Source organism: Pipistrellus kuhlii, unplaced genomic scaffold (genome assembly GCF_014108245.1).
Source record: "Pipistrellus kuhlii isolate mPipKuh1 unplaced genomic scaffold, mPipKuh1.p scaffold_m20_p_15, whole genome shotgun sequence".
Taxonomy (NCBI): domain Eukaryota; kingdom Metazoa; phylum Chordata; class Mammalia; order Chiroptera; family Vespertilionidae; genus Pipistrellus; species Pipistrellus kuhlii.
This window is the reverse complement of record NW_023425460.1, coordinates 40522271-40537177: the sequence shown is the minus strand read 5'-3', so window position 1 is coordinate 40537177 and position 14907 is coordinate 40522271. Positions and strand designations below refer to the sequence as shown.

Genomic DNA, 14907 nt, shown 5'->3' with positions numbered 1-14907 from the left:
GTGAGGCCAGGTCCCCTCTGCTCGGTCACCTTTGGGACGTCAGCAGTGAGGGAAATGACGTGCCTCCAAGGGGAAGTGGTTCCGAGGGGCCCCGAGTGGGATACGTGCCGATGTGGCGAGACTCAGGGAGGAGCTGGCGTTTGAATGAGGGATTATTACACTGTGCTCTCTGAAGGGTGTGTCTGAGATCACAAACCTCGAGCCCAGATTTCCAGGCCTTTCCCCGGGTGTCCCAGGAGCGCAGTTACCATAGCGAAAGGAAAATGTTTGAGGAGTCCTTCAGCAGCACCGCTGAGTGAGCCACATTCTTGATGTTGGAAAACTCACAGGGGGTGTTTGTGACAACAGATTCTTAAAGGGACATCTCACAACAGCTTCCCTGGCTTCTTCCACTTCATATGGGATGATCAGACCAAAATAAATGGGGGTGGGACGTGGGCAACTCCATTGCATCTTGGAGACTAGTTACTATGCTTCAAACTCAGGCCCCAAACAGACTCAATCACACACGTCCACTAATAGCGATGACCTTCTGCATTTACTGTCAGATCTGTGTTCCCCAGGGTGTTTTTATAGTGTTTTTCTGATTTGAGTTTATGTCTCTGTTCACTCTTCCTTTGTTTCCTGTTTCACGGCAGCCGCCAAACCCTCGGCATTCTCCCTCCGATTTCTTTTATCCCAAAAGTCTGATCCGACGCACAGGACGGTCTCCGTCGCTGCAGGTTGGCACTGTGTGTGGGCCAGGCTTCTGCCGCTCTCCTCCCCCCCCGCCCCCACCCTGCTGCTTCTCCCACGTAACTGCCAGGGTCTCTCACCCCACCAAGCGCATCTCACGTCTGACTCTGGCTGTCTTCCTCTCTGACCGGCGTTTCCCTGTAGAGCAGTGGCTATAGCGCTGTCTTGATTAAAGCAGACACCTTAGAAGCTACCCTGGTGGTCCCGTGTTCACACGTTTGTTCCTTGAACAAATCACTTGCCAAGCACCCAGGCATAGTGTGAGCTGGATGCTATAGACGTAGACCAGTAGGGAAGAGCTGACAGATCATAAATAATGATAGAAACATATCACAGGAAGTGGATCGCATCGATCAAGGCATGTCAGATGAGCAAAAGGGTGCGGGGGGGGGCGGTTCCTTGAGGCTGGATGCGACAGTGGTATCCCAGAGGGAATAGCAAGAGCATGGTGCTGGGAATAGGCTTGGGTAGGGAGTGGTTTGGCTCCAGAAAGAGGTGGTGAAGTAGGAGAAGAAATAAATCTCTTCAAAGACTAAGAGATTTGCATGCTCTCATCCACTTTCAGAGAATTTCTGTGGGAGAGCTATCCTTACTCCCATTTTACAGGTGGAGAGACTGAGACCTTTTGTAGTTAAGTAACTTCCCAAGAGTTACCCCACTGATAAATGGAAGAACTGGGATGGGAACCCATAAGTCATGTTCTTTCCACTAATGCACCAGGGGATAGAGAGAGAGAAAGCTGGGAAGATGGAAAGAGGAGCGCATTATATGCTGGCCAAGTCTTCTGGCAGCATGACCTGTCGGAGTTCCCCAGAAGCAGGGAGCATGCTCAGCCAGTTCCACAGATGAACAGTGAGGCAGGAGATGGTGCTCCCAGCACAGTTGTGACCTGTCTCAGAATCAGTTGAAACCCTGGCCTGTTGAATGACTAAGTGACCTTCCACAGCCCACCTTTGTGCAGACGAAGCCCATCCGTGGCTGCCGGCAATGCCAGATTGCAGTGCGGCTCCCGCCTGAGCTCCACGGCGCCTCCGCCCTGGGCCTGCCAGACCCACACTCAGGAGGAGAAGGGTTTCGGTCTAAACTTCTCCTTGGGATGATTTGAAACACAGCTAGATGTATTGAGTTCTAGAGGGGAAGGAAATCTTACAGACATCAACCCCCAAAGCTGCTTCACCGGCAGGATGGAGCCAGCCCTCGGCTGTGCGGGCCATCAGCATGGCTCCCCGCAGACTCAGGGGTTGCGTTGGCCCACGATGCTGGGTGCCCTCCAGCGTGGGCTTGTCATGTGACTTCCATTCTGTCCTGACGCTTCAGCTCCAGCGGTGGGGTTTTCCCATAAAGTGGAATTAGACTCTAATGAGCCAAAGATCGAACCCACTGTGAATGAGAGCTGCTCAGAATCAGTGCCCCTACTCGGCAAGAAGTGGCTTTTTCAATCATTTGGGGTGTCTTTCCCCCCAATAGGATACTTTATAACTCAAGGGGTGATCTATTTTTCCAGCCTAAGGCTACAGCCAGGGGATGCCTCTTCATGACTGAGAGGGGAAGCCCACCATCAAGGGTGAAGTATTTGGGTTTGCACCAGACTCTCACATTTAAGAGATGGAGAGCATCGCGAGAAGTGGTGGGTCAGAGAGAGAGAGAAAAAGAGACCTGTCTCCAGTATCTTCTCTCTTCCTATCCTGCTATTCAAAAGGGACATCTGATCCCTCTAATCTGGCCATAAATATCAAGTCACCTGTGGCTCCTGCACAGGAAGTTGTAGACAGTGTGGGGCCTGGCAGAGAAAACAGGCCTTAGGCCAAGGTCCCAGCCGCCCCGGCCACGAAAGAGCTGTGTGCGAAGAACAGGTCACGCTCAGTGCTGAGCATCGGCCGTTCCCGTTGCCATTCACTGTAGACACCGCTCCTGATGTCCCCGGGACCGCGCTGGGAGTAACTTGGGGGGGGGGGGGGGCACACACTTGCTTTCATTTCCCTGCTGTGGCTTTGGAGTCTAGAGCAGGAAAGGGCTGCCGTTCAAATTGGATGTGAGAGTTTCGTTTCTTTTGAAACTAACATCCACCTGCGATAACACACGCTCCTCCAAACCTGTAACGCAGGGGTGGGCAAAAGTAGGGTTACAGTTCTGAGTACGCAAAACAGAGCTTATTCTGGTGTTATCATTTATTTACTGCATTATTTTCCATACCAACAGCTTTAAACCTACATTTGCCCACCCCTGTATACAAAAGACCATGTGCATAGTTTTTATATATATTGAATCCGCACCCAAGTTTATGTTTTACCGACTGTTTTAGAGAAAGGGCAAGGGAGAAATGAGAGAGAGAGAAGTATCGATGTATGAGAGAAACATCGATCGGTAGCCTCCTCACTGGGGATCGAACCACAGCCTAGGCATGTGTCCTGACTGGAAATCCAACCAGCAGTCCTTCCGTGCATGGGACGATGCTCCAACCAACTGAGCCACGCAGGCCAGGGCTCATGTGTATATATTTTTAAAGGAGCTCCTCAGGGCCTTCTGTATGTCTAGAACAAGGCAACCACATTATGACTTCTGTTTTATTAACGTCGCTACAATACACGCTGCATTATTCCCAGCTTTCTCCCCGTTGGGCTGTATTGTCCTTGTTGGTCTTTACGATCCATCAGGACGTATAGGTATCACGATGGATGCTGGGAAGACAGTGTGGCTCCTGGCCATGGTGATGGCATCTGTGACACTCTCCGGAGGAGGGGCGTTGTGCCCATTGGCCCCTCCTGCTTCCTCTCAAACACAAATCCCTGTTTCCAAAGTAGTTGGTTTCACCCCTTCCGGAGAGTCAGCGTTTGCAGGTTTTAAAAGTACCCCTTCTTCTGCAGCTACCTCCGCCTTGTCTAGGGAACGTCAACAAAACCCAGGCAGGCACTGTCAGCCTCAGCGGCACTCTGCGTGGCGTAGGTGTCAGTCGCCTTCTGGCAGTAGCTGTCCCGTAGGTGCTCCTGCTTGCCAGCTGCCTGTAGTTTCTCCCCTCCGTAGAGCATGGCTCCGGGTGACTGCGAAGTAGATGAAGTAGTCGTTGCATCCTGCTCCTGCTGAGCGGGGAGGGCAAGGGAAGGGAGGGGCTGCGGCCCTGGCCTTCTAAGACTGGACATGGCGTGCGTGGTGGCCATAACCAAAAGTAAATGGAAAATGTCGTTTCTCTGCTCACTCTCCAGGCAGAGCTCTGGTAAGTTCGTTCGTTCGTGTCATGGTCAATATTTGAAGGATGACAAGAGCTGGGGTCAAAACACGTATCTTCAGTGTAACTTTCTGTCTGTGACTCTGCCTTCTGAATGTTAGGACAGATGGACAATGTCAACGCACATTGGGGGAATCAGCTGAAAGCTGGTTAGAGGGCTTTTCTTTTTCCACAAAGATTTCATACAGAGAACAGAAAGATGTGCGTTTTCAAGCACCTGCTGTTCGTGATCGAATGCCACTTTTTCTCTTTCCCCTTGAAATGAACTACTTAGTCTACTGGTAAGACCTCTCTTTGTTGGTGGGTTTTTTGTTTGTTTGTTTTGAGGAAAATAAAAGTCTTTATGGAAATCAAAAGTGAGTGCTTGACAGTTTGCTAAGGAAATAAAAGTAGGTCATATAGACCCCTTGTTCACCAGAGATTGAGTGAGGACTGCCCATACAACTAGAAGGGACTTATGTTGCCAAGTACGATGAAGTTATTTGGTGAATCTTATTGGAAAAACACTCTGAGTGTCACAGCCATTCATAACCTTTTCTATATCTGTATGCCTTCTCCACCCTCTCCTCGCCCCACCCCCCCCTCCCCACACCCTTTTTCTGTTTCTGTTTTTTTTTTTCTTCTTTTGGCCAAAGACCCGAATTTTCCCAGCTGTGCTTTCAAGTTGTTGTTTTTTTCTGCAAAGCTGAAGGAAAAGGTGCTTAAAGAAAAGCTAGTAAATGGCCTATGCCTTCAACAGCTCCATCACGGTCCTTGTTTCCTGTCTCTGTAGCACGGAAGTGGGCATGCCGTAGGGAGAAATATTTGACATTATCTTCATTTAGAATGTAGGCAAGAGAGTCATTTTGTTCGTGGTAACTTTCACAGAGGGTTCCAGAAACAAAGGCTGGTGGCCCAATGAGTTGCTGAATGCATTCAGTAACTTCTGGGTCTCCACTGTTTGTTAGCCTGGACAGCTGAGTTGGTTGAAATAGTAACTCGGGTTAAATAATCGCACACAAGGATCATCTGCAGAAATGCAGATCATCAGTAAACTTTTGTCACAGCCCAATGGGGTGACGTAGAGTTAAGTTAGTGGTAAAGAGGGGGTTTTAAAGAAGGAAAGCATGTCAGGAGCTTGTGCTTTTGAGGTTGACACGAGTTTCCATTTGAGTGGATTCGTGCCACTCTGTTGGGAGACAGCTCTGGGCCTCGTGATGATGTTTGATGGATTGAGACCCTCGCACAGCAGGTTTTGTGTTAATTAAAAGGAAAAGTACAGCAGGAAGAGGAAAAGGGGTTCTCTGAACAATAAACTGCATGTTTATTTAAAATTCAATATGGTAAAGATCTTTAGAATAAAAATGTAAAATTCCAAATATTGAAGACTGAAACTTTAAGTTAATAGTTCCATTTTTCAAAGTACTTCATTATCGTCCTAAGGGAGAGACCTCTAGTCTCTGCTGATGGAGCGAACACACTTTGGGGGCCACAAGGGAACGTGACAAAAAGCAGCGATCCCGTGTGAGCTTCAAAGCTCAGTCAAAGGGCAGCCAGCCGAGCACTGTCCTGGTAGATGAGACAGGCCCAGGCAAGGTCACTGGTCACCGCCAGATGCGCAGAAGGGCGTTAATTACTGGCGCCGAGATCCTCAGAAGATGCCACTGCCTCGGGAGGATACAGAATCACCTGCTAGGGGCCTTCTCAGGAGGGGAAGGGCATTGGTTAGCTCCAGGTGGGACCACTGCCCCATGACCTGCGATAAGTTACTCAGCGTCTCTGAGTTCTTATGGAGCCACCTACGTGTGGAGAGCTCTATGGAAGTCTAGTCTCCACAGCTCATGTTATAAAGGACTGTCCTCTCTTGAGCAGAACAGAGTCAGCGCCTCCTTCATGTTTCAGATTAACTGGCTGAGATCCCGTCTGACATCACATGTCTGGGAAGTGCTGGGCACTTGCCATGTGCCAGGCAAGATGCTTGAGCTTTAGATGTACTGTCTCATTCATCCCTGTGAAGTGGGGCTGTTAGTACCCCCTCCTCCATTCTATAAATGGGGACGTTGAAGCCCAAGGAAGAGAGAGAGAGAGAGAACGGAGAGAGAGAGGAAAAAGACAACTTCATGAAATGTCACCCAACCAGTAAGCCAAGATTTTGAACCAGCCTTTTCACCTCGCCATGTTACAGGATCCAAAGTTGTGTCTTGTCCCATTAGTTCATTTTAGACAGGAAAACAGAGAAGGGCTATTGTAGGAAAATAGGCAAGTGAGACTGCAGTCCACCCATAAGCAAGATGCCTGCGGAAATGACTGTCACAGCAAGGTCAGGAGATCGGAATGAAGCAGAAGCAAACAGTGGGGAGTGCAAGGAAAGACAGAGCCGTGCGGAATCCCCAGGAGACCTGAGCGTTTCTCAAACTCCACTATGGAGTCTGACGACTCACAGGGCCAGCAAGAGCCCGACCATTGGTGGATGTGGTGAACACTGACTTGTCCTTGAAAACTATCTGATTCTCAAACTTTGGAATCAGAGATCTTGGGCTAGGGTGTACCTATTGGAAGTGATTCTGATCTGAATACCAGTAAAGAATCAAATGAGACACTACCAATCCAGGTTGGTGGATAATTCTTAAACTTTTTAACCCAACAATAGACCGGTAAATGAACCAGGTAGGTGCTTCTGAGAACGCTGACGTCACTCACCAGACCATCTCAGTGAGGGAGGAAGGCCGGCAGAGACCGAGCAGAAACTGGCTGGTTCAGCCACAGGGCCTCTTCCCTTCCAGGGAAGAGTGTGTTAGAGACCCTCCGACATGCTCTCATGTTCTCCAGCTGTGTTCCTGTGAGCACTCAGGGCAGGAGAGAACAAAACACTGCGGGGCCAGCCCAGGTGCATCATCACAGCAAAGGCAGAAAGCATCCCTGACCCACGTTTGGCAAAAAGTCAGGATGAGTAACGTGGGAGAGACCCCGAGGCTCAGCGTGCACGTGGTTCTTCACACGGTGTCCCAGCTGCTGTCATGAAAACAGGCCTTTGTCATAGCAACGCCAGTCCCTGGAGACATCTGACTGTCCTGCAAACTCCCCTGCCCCACCCCAGTGCAGTCAGCCAGTGTGGGCGCCTACCCCGCCAGCACAGCCGGCCAGAGAGGTAGAGCGGGGCTCTCACCCCACCCCAGCCCGGGGAGCTAGCAGCAATAAAAGTTTTCAGTTTGCAGGCACGCTTTTCTGCTACTTGATCTCAGTATTTTTCTTTATTTCCACCTCGTCTGTCCCATAGCTATGTAGATGGGGAATAGTAGTAAATGGTCCCAGTTACCTTATGCTGGGGGGAGAAGGGGGATTTTAGTGCAGGATGAAGAGCTGGGCTCTGTCCCCCGGGTGCAGATCCTGGCATTTGTGTGGCTTGTGGCATGCGTCCTTTTTCCTCGCCTGTAGAGTAAGCAAGCGACCTCACGGGGCTATTGAATGGATTCAGTGAGACCAGCCTGGGAGGGGCCTGCCACACAGGAAGTGGGCCACAACTATCAGCTGCTGTTAGCCCTCTCCTGTGGCTCCTTCAGAGGTTTCACTTTGACGTTGGGTTTGGCCAATCGTAGCTCCTGGTCACTGGAAGCTGAGGACAGCGGTGGCTCGTCCGTGCCCCACAGGGTGGGCATTCTCTCAGCTTTACCAAGGCCGGCGTCTCTTCTTCATGGAGGGCGGGCCTTGGTGTCACTTCCGTGTGTTGATTAGGAAATGGATTGTGTTGCTATGTGAATCCTTTCTTTCTCAATATACTCCGGTTGGGGCATTTTCTCATACGGCGACACGCCAGTGGCTGGAAAATTGTAACCTGAAGGAAAGGGCTTACACATGGCAGGCCTTAGGGGAGGGGCAGACCCCCTGAGCCTGGCACAGGCCCACCCATGCCCGGTGTGAGCCCCCACCCCCACCTGCCCGCGTGTCTCAGAGACCAGACACCTGGCTGAGCCAATCGGTGCTTCCTGTCACAGTGAGTCCGGCCACTGCCGGCCTCGAGTAGGCCAGGGGGGCGGCTCTCACCGTTGCAGAGCTGAGTTCCTTAGTGATGCCACATCCTCGTTTTCAGGAGTCCGTGTCACTCAGTGACATTCCCATTCGAGGTGCTAAACAGCTAGAACTTATCTTCTCCCAGAAAGAGCTGCGTGGGGGAGCAGGTGCCCTGGGACCAGGCCTTTTCCAGAAAGGGCCGAGCTGCGGTAGGAGGCAGTGAAGCCTAGGAGTCAGTGAAGCCGGTGCGTGCATCTCCCTCCCGCCCCTGTCACCCCGGGGCTCTCTAAACACCTGCTCTGAAGACGAGTTTCTCTCATCTTCCCTCTTCCCTAGCAGCTGACTGGTGTAACTGGGCTCAAATTATGTCATTAATGCAAGTCAAGTGCCCACACACAGAGTGTTTATTTAAACGTAATTCACTCTAGCTCATTCCCTCAACAAACGTGTGCATCCTCTTTGAGCCTGTGCAAATGCCGTGGAAAAACAAACCCCATGTGGACAGAAATCACAACTAAAGTCCACGAGGGAGATGGGCATGATGCCAGGAAGCCAGTAAACATTGAATTATATTCATTTTACTCACGAAGGAGAAAGCAAGAGTGGCGCTGTGAGAACATAACCAGGGGAATCCACTCCGGATTGAAAAATCAGGGAGGGCTTCTTTGAGGAGGTGATATTTAAGCTAAGACTAAAGGAGGGGGGAAATCAAACTAAGTAACATTGGGGACCCGGGCATTTCAGACAGAGGGAGCAGCAAGGGAAGAGCCCTGAGCAGGGCAGGCACCGTGTCCTACGAGCGATGGTGTGGGAGAGAACAGCAGGGACCAAGTCCTGAGGCCCAGGAGAGGGATTTTGTTCTGAGAGGACACTGAAGCCAAAGCAGGATGGTCATGATCCAAATTATGTTCTTAGAGGTCTCTCGGACCACTGGGTACCAAGGAGATTCAAAAAGAGCCAGAACCCCACAGAGGAGGGCATTGGTCGCAGTGCGGAGGAAGGGGGAGGGCAGGAGGGGGAACGGGGATGGGGTGTGGCAACGCAGACAGAGAGAAACGTGCTTGCAGGCAGAGCCAGGACCTGCAGGGGACACGGGAGAGAAGGTAGAAAGCACCCTACCCCCTGCCTTTTCACGGCTCACTGCGCAACCGGCTACCCACCTTTCTTTCTAGGTTTTTCAGGAGAGTCACAAATCTTTCCTTTCTGAACCAGTTGGTTTTGAGCAAAGCTTAGGGTCTCAGGCCAGCCACGGCCTGCACGCTCACACGTCCCTGTCTGTTTCACAGCCCACCAGGACTTCCTCCGAGAGCATCTACTCCAGGCCGGGCTCCAGCATCCCCGGCTCCCCGGGCCACACCATCTACGTAAGTCTCCGCTTCCGGAAGGGGCTTCCGGGACAGGCGCGGTAGCCCGTCCTCCTAGTGGATGGATACTGCAAAGTGGAACAATCCAGAATGACTTAGCTTTCTGTTCTGAGACCATTTTCACCTTTGGGGATCAGCCTTCTCAGTCACGTTCTCCTGCAGGAACTTAAATTTATCTGTGAATCCAACCTTCCTGAGCTACCAAGTAGATGGCCCCTAACACGCAGAAATACGACGCAGGACTTAAAAACAATTATGCCTAGCTTGCCGCTAGATATTTGATATTTGGGAATTAGTTATACACTTTGTTGCTGTTGTTGTTGTTGTTGTTGTTGTTTTGTTTGTTTTGTTAATCTTCACCTGAGGATATTTTTTGCATTGATTTTTAGAGAATGGAAAGGAGGGAGGGAAAGAGAGAGAGAGAAACATCAATATGAGAGAGACACATCATATGGTTGCTTCCACACACCCCAATCAGGGCCAGGGATCAAACCTGCAGCCCAGGTACATGCCCTTGGCCAGGAATCGAATCTGAGACATGTCAGTCAGTGTGCAGGCCAACGCTCTAACCATTGAGAAACACGAGCCAGGGCAAACTATATAACACTTTAAAGTGCTGACATTAAGTATTCTTAAATTCTGCCACAAAGGTATTTAAGTATTTAGTTATTGACTAAATATGCAATTATTGATTTTAGCCAGGTGGGAGTTTTTCTTCTCTGGAGTAAAGCTAGGGAATTACCCTGAAGGTGTACAGGCTTCTGTACTTGATGAATTCCATATAGACTGTTTCCTAAGCTTTTGGTGACTTACATTTTTAATGTGATTAATCTATCAGGGGCAACTTTCTAGAGCTCACCTGTGCTGAGCTGGGTGTTCTGTCTTTTGTCTGTTTTTAAGGCTGTCGCTCTTTGAGCACGGAATGAAAAGCACGAACAGCCGTTCCCCGGAGGTGAGACTGCAGAGTAACCTTTCTCTCTGCTCTTTCCCAGGCGAGAGTGGACAACGAAATCCTGGATTACAAGGACTTGGCAGCCATTCCCAAGGTCAAGGCAATTTATGATATCGAGCGCCCAGATCTCATTACCTATGAGCCCTTCTACACGTCCGGCTACGATGACAAGCAGGAGAGACAGAGCCAGGGGGAGGTAAGAAGATTCTACTAGCTGTGAGTGGTGCAGCAGCATATGTCTCGTTTGTCATGTGCATAAGAACTACCGATTGGAATCCAGGCCACTCAGAGGCTCCTTTCGATTGCACACTTCGCAGCCTTCCATCCCAGGTGCTCTGAGGACCTCAAAAGCCTGTCCTTGGCCTCAGGGGGTTACAGAGATCAAGAAAAGGCATGAAAATGGGATTTTTGCTTAATTTGTTCACAATTTTAACATAATATTTATTTTGTAACTGTATTGACTTATATATTCCTGTTTCTATTTATTTAGAAACATCACATATTGTTCTTTTTTGTTTATTTTTCCGATCTGGCGTTTATTCCCAAGGGTAGCTCTGCATGGAACTGGTCCGTTGGGCAGGGAAAGTGATAATCCGTTTTCACGTAGTGCCATCTAGTGGCAGAATCGGGGTAGCTGCCTCTGCGGCCACTCAAATGCAGCTGTATGAGCTACTTGATGATGTATCCTTAGGTGATTTAATACTTCCTTCATAGAACCCTTACACTGCCATTCTAGAACCACGGGAGGGGTAAACTTGAGGTTCTTTGTGTTTCAGAAAGCAGGGGGAGGGCGGGGCCTGAAGGTGAATGCTGGTAGGTTGGCTAGGCCACCGGGACAGGATGCCACAGATCTGGTCCTCACAGGCCTGTTTTGGTCCTCAAACCATCGTATGTGATTGCTGTGCTTATCATTCAGTGAATAATCATGTTCACTGAACTCTGTAGACACTGTAACTCGGTAGTAAAGAGCACTGGTTGAGCATAGAGCGGGGAATAATTCCCATTTGGCTCAACCGCAATGTATTTATCAAAACCCGCGGTTCTTGGGCAGAAACATGCGCCAGAGTCACCCGGGAACTGTGTCGGCTGAGCCCCACTCTCAATTTCCCCCCATCAGGAAGGGGGGGTGGTGGCAAGGAATAATGTTTATTAAGAATAATGTTTATTAGGAATGATGTTTATTAGGAATAATGTTTCCAGGTGACGCTGACAAACAGCACTAATGAGAACTGACAAGTGAGTAAACATAGCGACCTTTAATTCTCTCTTGTTCTTCTAGTCTCCGAGGACTCTGTCTCCCACTCCCTCCGCAGAAGTAAGTGCCATTCTTGAACTTTATCGTGGGTGGAGCTGGGGAGTTCCTCAGACCTGTCCTAGGCAAGGATTTGGGGGAAAGGACATGAAATAAAAGAACAGAAAAACTGTGTGAGATTATGATGGATGTAGGCCTCCTTGCAGGTAAGCTATGACTGTAAGACACAGCAGTAAAGTTCTCTTTCCGTGGAGACTGTGGGGTAAAGTCAGATGGAATTATCTGAAACGGCCAGCAGTGGTCATAGTGTGTCCTGTGAACGGCCACTTTCAGAGGAGGCCACACCTTGTAGCCTAAAATCCATGATCTTTCCCCTCTCCTCCAGGGAAACAGACTCTCCAGTGGCTGCAGTACCATCTATAAATTATAACAGCTCCCTCACACTGCACCCCACACCCCAGTTTCAGGAGCTTCTAGGTTTACCCTCCCCCCACAATCGCTACCTCCTTGGTGACCAGTGGCTTTAGAAGCACTTCCTGTCATCCCTGCATAATCTTCTTTCCCGGGGTGGCTCTGAGACTAGTGGCCTAAGCTCAGCCCAGCCCAGACCTGAGCTGGGTCCAGCACCAGGTCTGCCCTAGCCCTTTCTTTCACTGCAGCCATTACAGCTCATGGCCAAGGGACTGTGGGTCTGCTGTGCTTTCCATTATTTTGCATTTCCTTATGTATCCATAGAGCAAACTCCTCCGGCGTTAGATCTAGCCCCACCTAAAGGTAAAAATAACAGTAAATAAAATCACTAGTCTTGTCTTAAAGCCAAGCAGATTTCTGGATAGTCTGCATAAAACTGAACTGATCTTAGATTTGTGGCAAATGCAGGTGCTATCGGTCTTGAACAGAAGGTATGATCCAGGCATGCTTGCCTGCAGGATGTTTAAGGAACGGGGCCCTGAAGTGTATCCATGAGCAGGTGGCCCCCGGGGGTCCCAGACAGATCTCATGGGATTCGACATCACGTGACTGTGACTGTGACCGTGGCCCGAGGGCATGCTGTGTGCTCACGCTGTCTCGCTCTTTGTTTCCAGGGGTACCAGGACGCGCGGGACCGCATGATGCACCGGTCCACCAGCCAGGGCTCCATCAACTCCCCCGTGTACAGCCGCCACAGCTACACTCCCACCACGTCCCGCTCCCCCCAGCATTTCCACAGACCCGGTAAGGCCGCTGCCCCCCGGGGTTCACGCTGTCTGATCGTCCGTGTGTCTGTGTGATGCTTTCTCCCCGTCCCTGAGAGCTGGCTGCCGAATTCTGCCCCCTCTTCCAGAAAAACAAACAAACAAAAAAAACCTCCCATCCACTATAGTTTGTGTTGCATCTTTTCTGGAAACAGAGTTATTTTGTGTTTATAGTCATTATGATTTATTAAATAATCACATTTGGACAGGGAATGGCTGGGAGCAAAGGAGAGTTTTATGGGTTTCGTTTTCCTTTAGTCTTGAAGAAGATCTCATCACTTTAAAAAATATATATATAACTCATCACTTTAAAAATATATATATATATATGTGTGTGTGTGTGTGTGTGTGTGTGTGTGTGTGTATGTATGTTATTGAATTTTTACAGAGAGGAAGGGAGAGGGATAGAAAATTAGAAACATCAATCAGTTGCCTCCTGTATACCCCCCACTGGGGATGTGCTTGCAACCAAGGTACATGCCCTTGACTGGAATTGAACCTGGGACCCCTGAGTCCACAGGCCAATGCTCTATCCACTGAGCCAAACCAGTTAGGGCAAATCTCACCACTTTTAGACTTCAGTGAAGATCTCCAAAATAAACTATTTTGATGTGTCTTTCAGGCATGTTAGCCTCATCCAAGATCCAGTATTAGCCATTTGTTGGGGGGTTTATCACATTTCTCCGGGCATGTTTAGGTGGTGTTACCCAGCATGCTTGGTTAAGCACCTCCTAGAACAAAGTATTGTATACCAGCTCAGGGTTGTATATTACTGTTATGATCCACTCCAGCCCTAAGATTTTGAATCAGACTTGGGAAACATTCAAGATGGATTGTGAGAGAGAATGTGAAATTGTAACGGACTGCCGTTGACCTTGGCCTGTGCGGAATTTGACCCCTAGTAGTGAATGTCTCATATGAAGAGTAAAAAAAAGAATGGGGGATCCCAGCACAGATCCAGAATTCCCCAAGAAAGGGGTTCCCAAAGGAAGAGCTGGGCCTTTGGAACAAACTGTGGTTAGTGATGACATGCATCTATGGAAACTTCGTTCTAAGTTTCTTGCTTCTGCACGGCTGATGAGAGCAAACCTGCTTGCCAAAATAAAACCAAAGGAAACGAATAAATTGTAAAAGGATGGCAATCTTTTCTCAAGCCATCGATTTCATGCTATTAGAGGAATGAGTTTTTATTATGTGATCCTTCAGTAATGTATAGTTTTGTTTTGTTTTTCTAGACTCAATACTTGGTTGAGATACAGTCATATTGAATGAGAATTTTCAGGCAATCAATTCCTTTCTCTTTTCACATAAAAGTATATTCATTTCACGTGTGCCCTGGACCTGGGTCTGGATGTAAGCCTTTGTCTATTGGGTGACAAGAAATCCTTTCAACTGCCACCCTGTGTGTGGGCATGCTGCTGAGGGAGGTCACGGAGACCCCAACCAGGACCCTGTCAGAATGACACGGGGCTGCTGGGAGGTTGTTCCAGAGCCCTGTAAGGGGTGAGGGAGGGGTCCATCAGGGGCAGTGCTTCCCTTCAAGGCCATGTCCTGATTGAGCACTCGGACGTTTTCATCTGTCCCGGTCACAGTTCTAATGTCAGTAGCCTTTAGATTCCCCCCTTCTTAGTGTCCCTCCTTCTCTCCTTCACAGCATGTGACAGATAATATGATACAAAAGATCAGGATTTCTAAGCGTTTTTTCAAGGTCTACCCTAGTGACGTGAAGCTGGTGTAGTTCTGATAGCGCAGCTGTGGTCTGTATAGGGGTGGGGACATCTGGCCCGCGGGCCGTGTAGGTTCCCGAAATCATTTGGTCTGGCCTTGCCAAGGCTTTCAGGCGATTTCATTAAAATGTCTGACCAAACACAGCCCACGAATGATGTTATAAATATTGGTAACTTTGTACGGCCCACGAATGATGTTATACATATCCACATGGCCCTTGGCAGAAAAAGGTTCTCTCCCCCTGGGAGAGCAGCTCAGGTTATCCTAGATGCCAGGCGAGTATGCACACCCCTGGGCTTAGCTTTAATGTCCATCCTTCTTCCGAGAGAACAGCGCTGCCACTACCTGGTTCTCGGGATTCCAAGCAGCATTTGGACACCCAGACAGGCATGGGGTCTTTTTCCTACGTAAGCAAAACAAAATTAGACTTC

General features: G+C 49.3%; 1 protein-coding gene across 27 annotated transcripts in view; it reads left to right on the top strand.

Moving 5' to 3' along the window:
* Positions 1-14907, top strand: part of ABLIM1 (actin binding LIM protein 1) — a 219402-nt gene that overhangs the window by 179018 nt on the left and 25477 nt on the right. For 15 of the 27 annotated variants that reach the window (XR_006741726.1, XR_006741724.1, XR_006741725.1 and 12 more), the window contains 5 exons: positions 639-722; positions 9232-9309; positions 10302-10457; positions 11541-11576; positions 12599-12728. Coding sequence is in view for 24 of the 27 variants with exons in the window: in XM_036439148.2 (XP_036295041.1) it covers positions 639-722; positions 9232-9309; positions 10302-10457; positions 11541-11576; positions 12599-12728 (484 nt within the window). In the remaining 3 variants the exon portion in view is untranslated. The remainder of the gene's footprint in view (positions 1-638; positions 723-9231; positions 9310-10301; positions 10458-11540; positions 11577-12598; positions 12729-14907) is intronic. The other 12 variants (XM_036439146.2, XM_036439136.2, XM_036439153.2 and 9 more) reach the window with 2 other exon arrangements.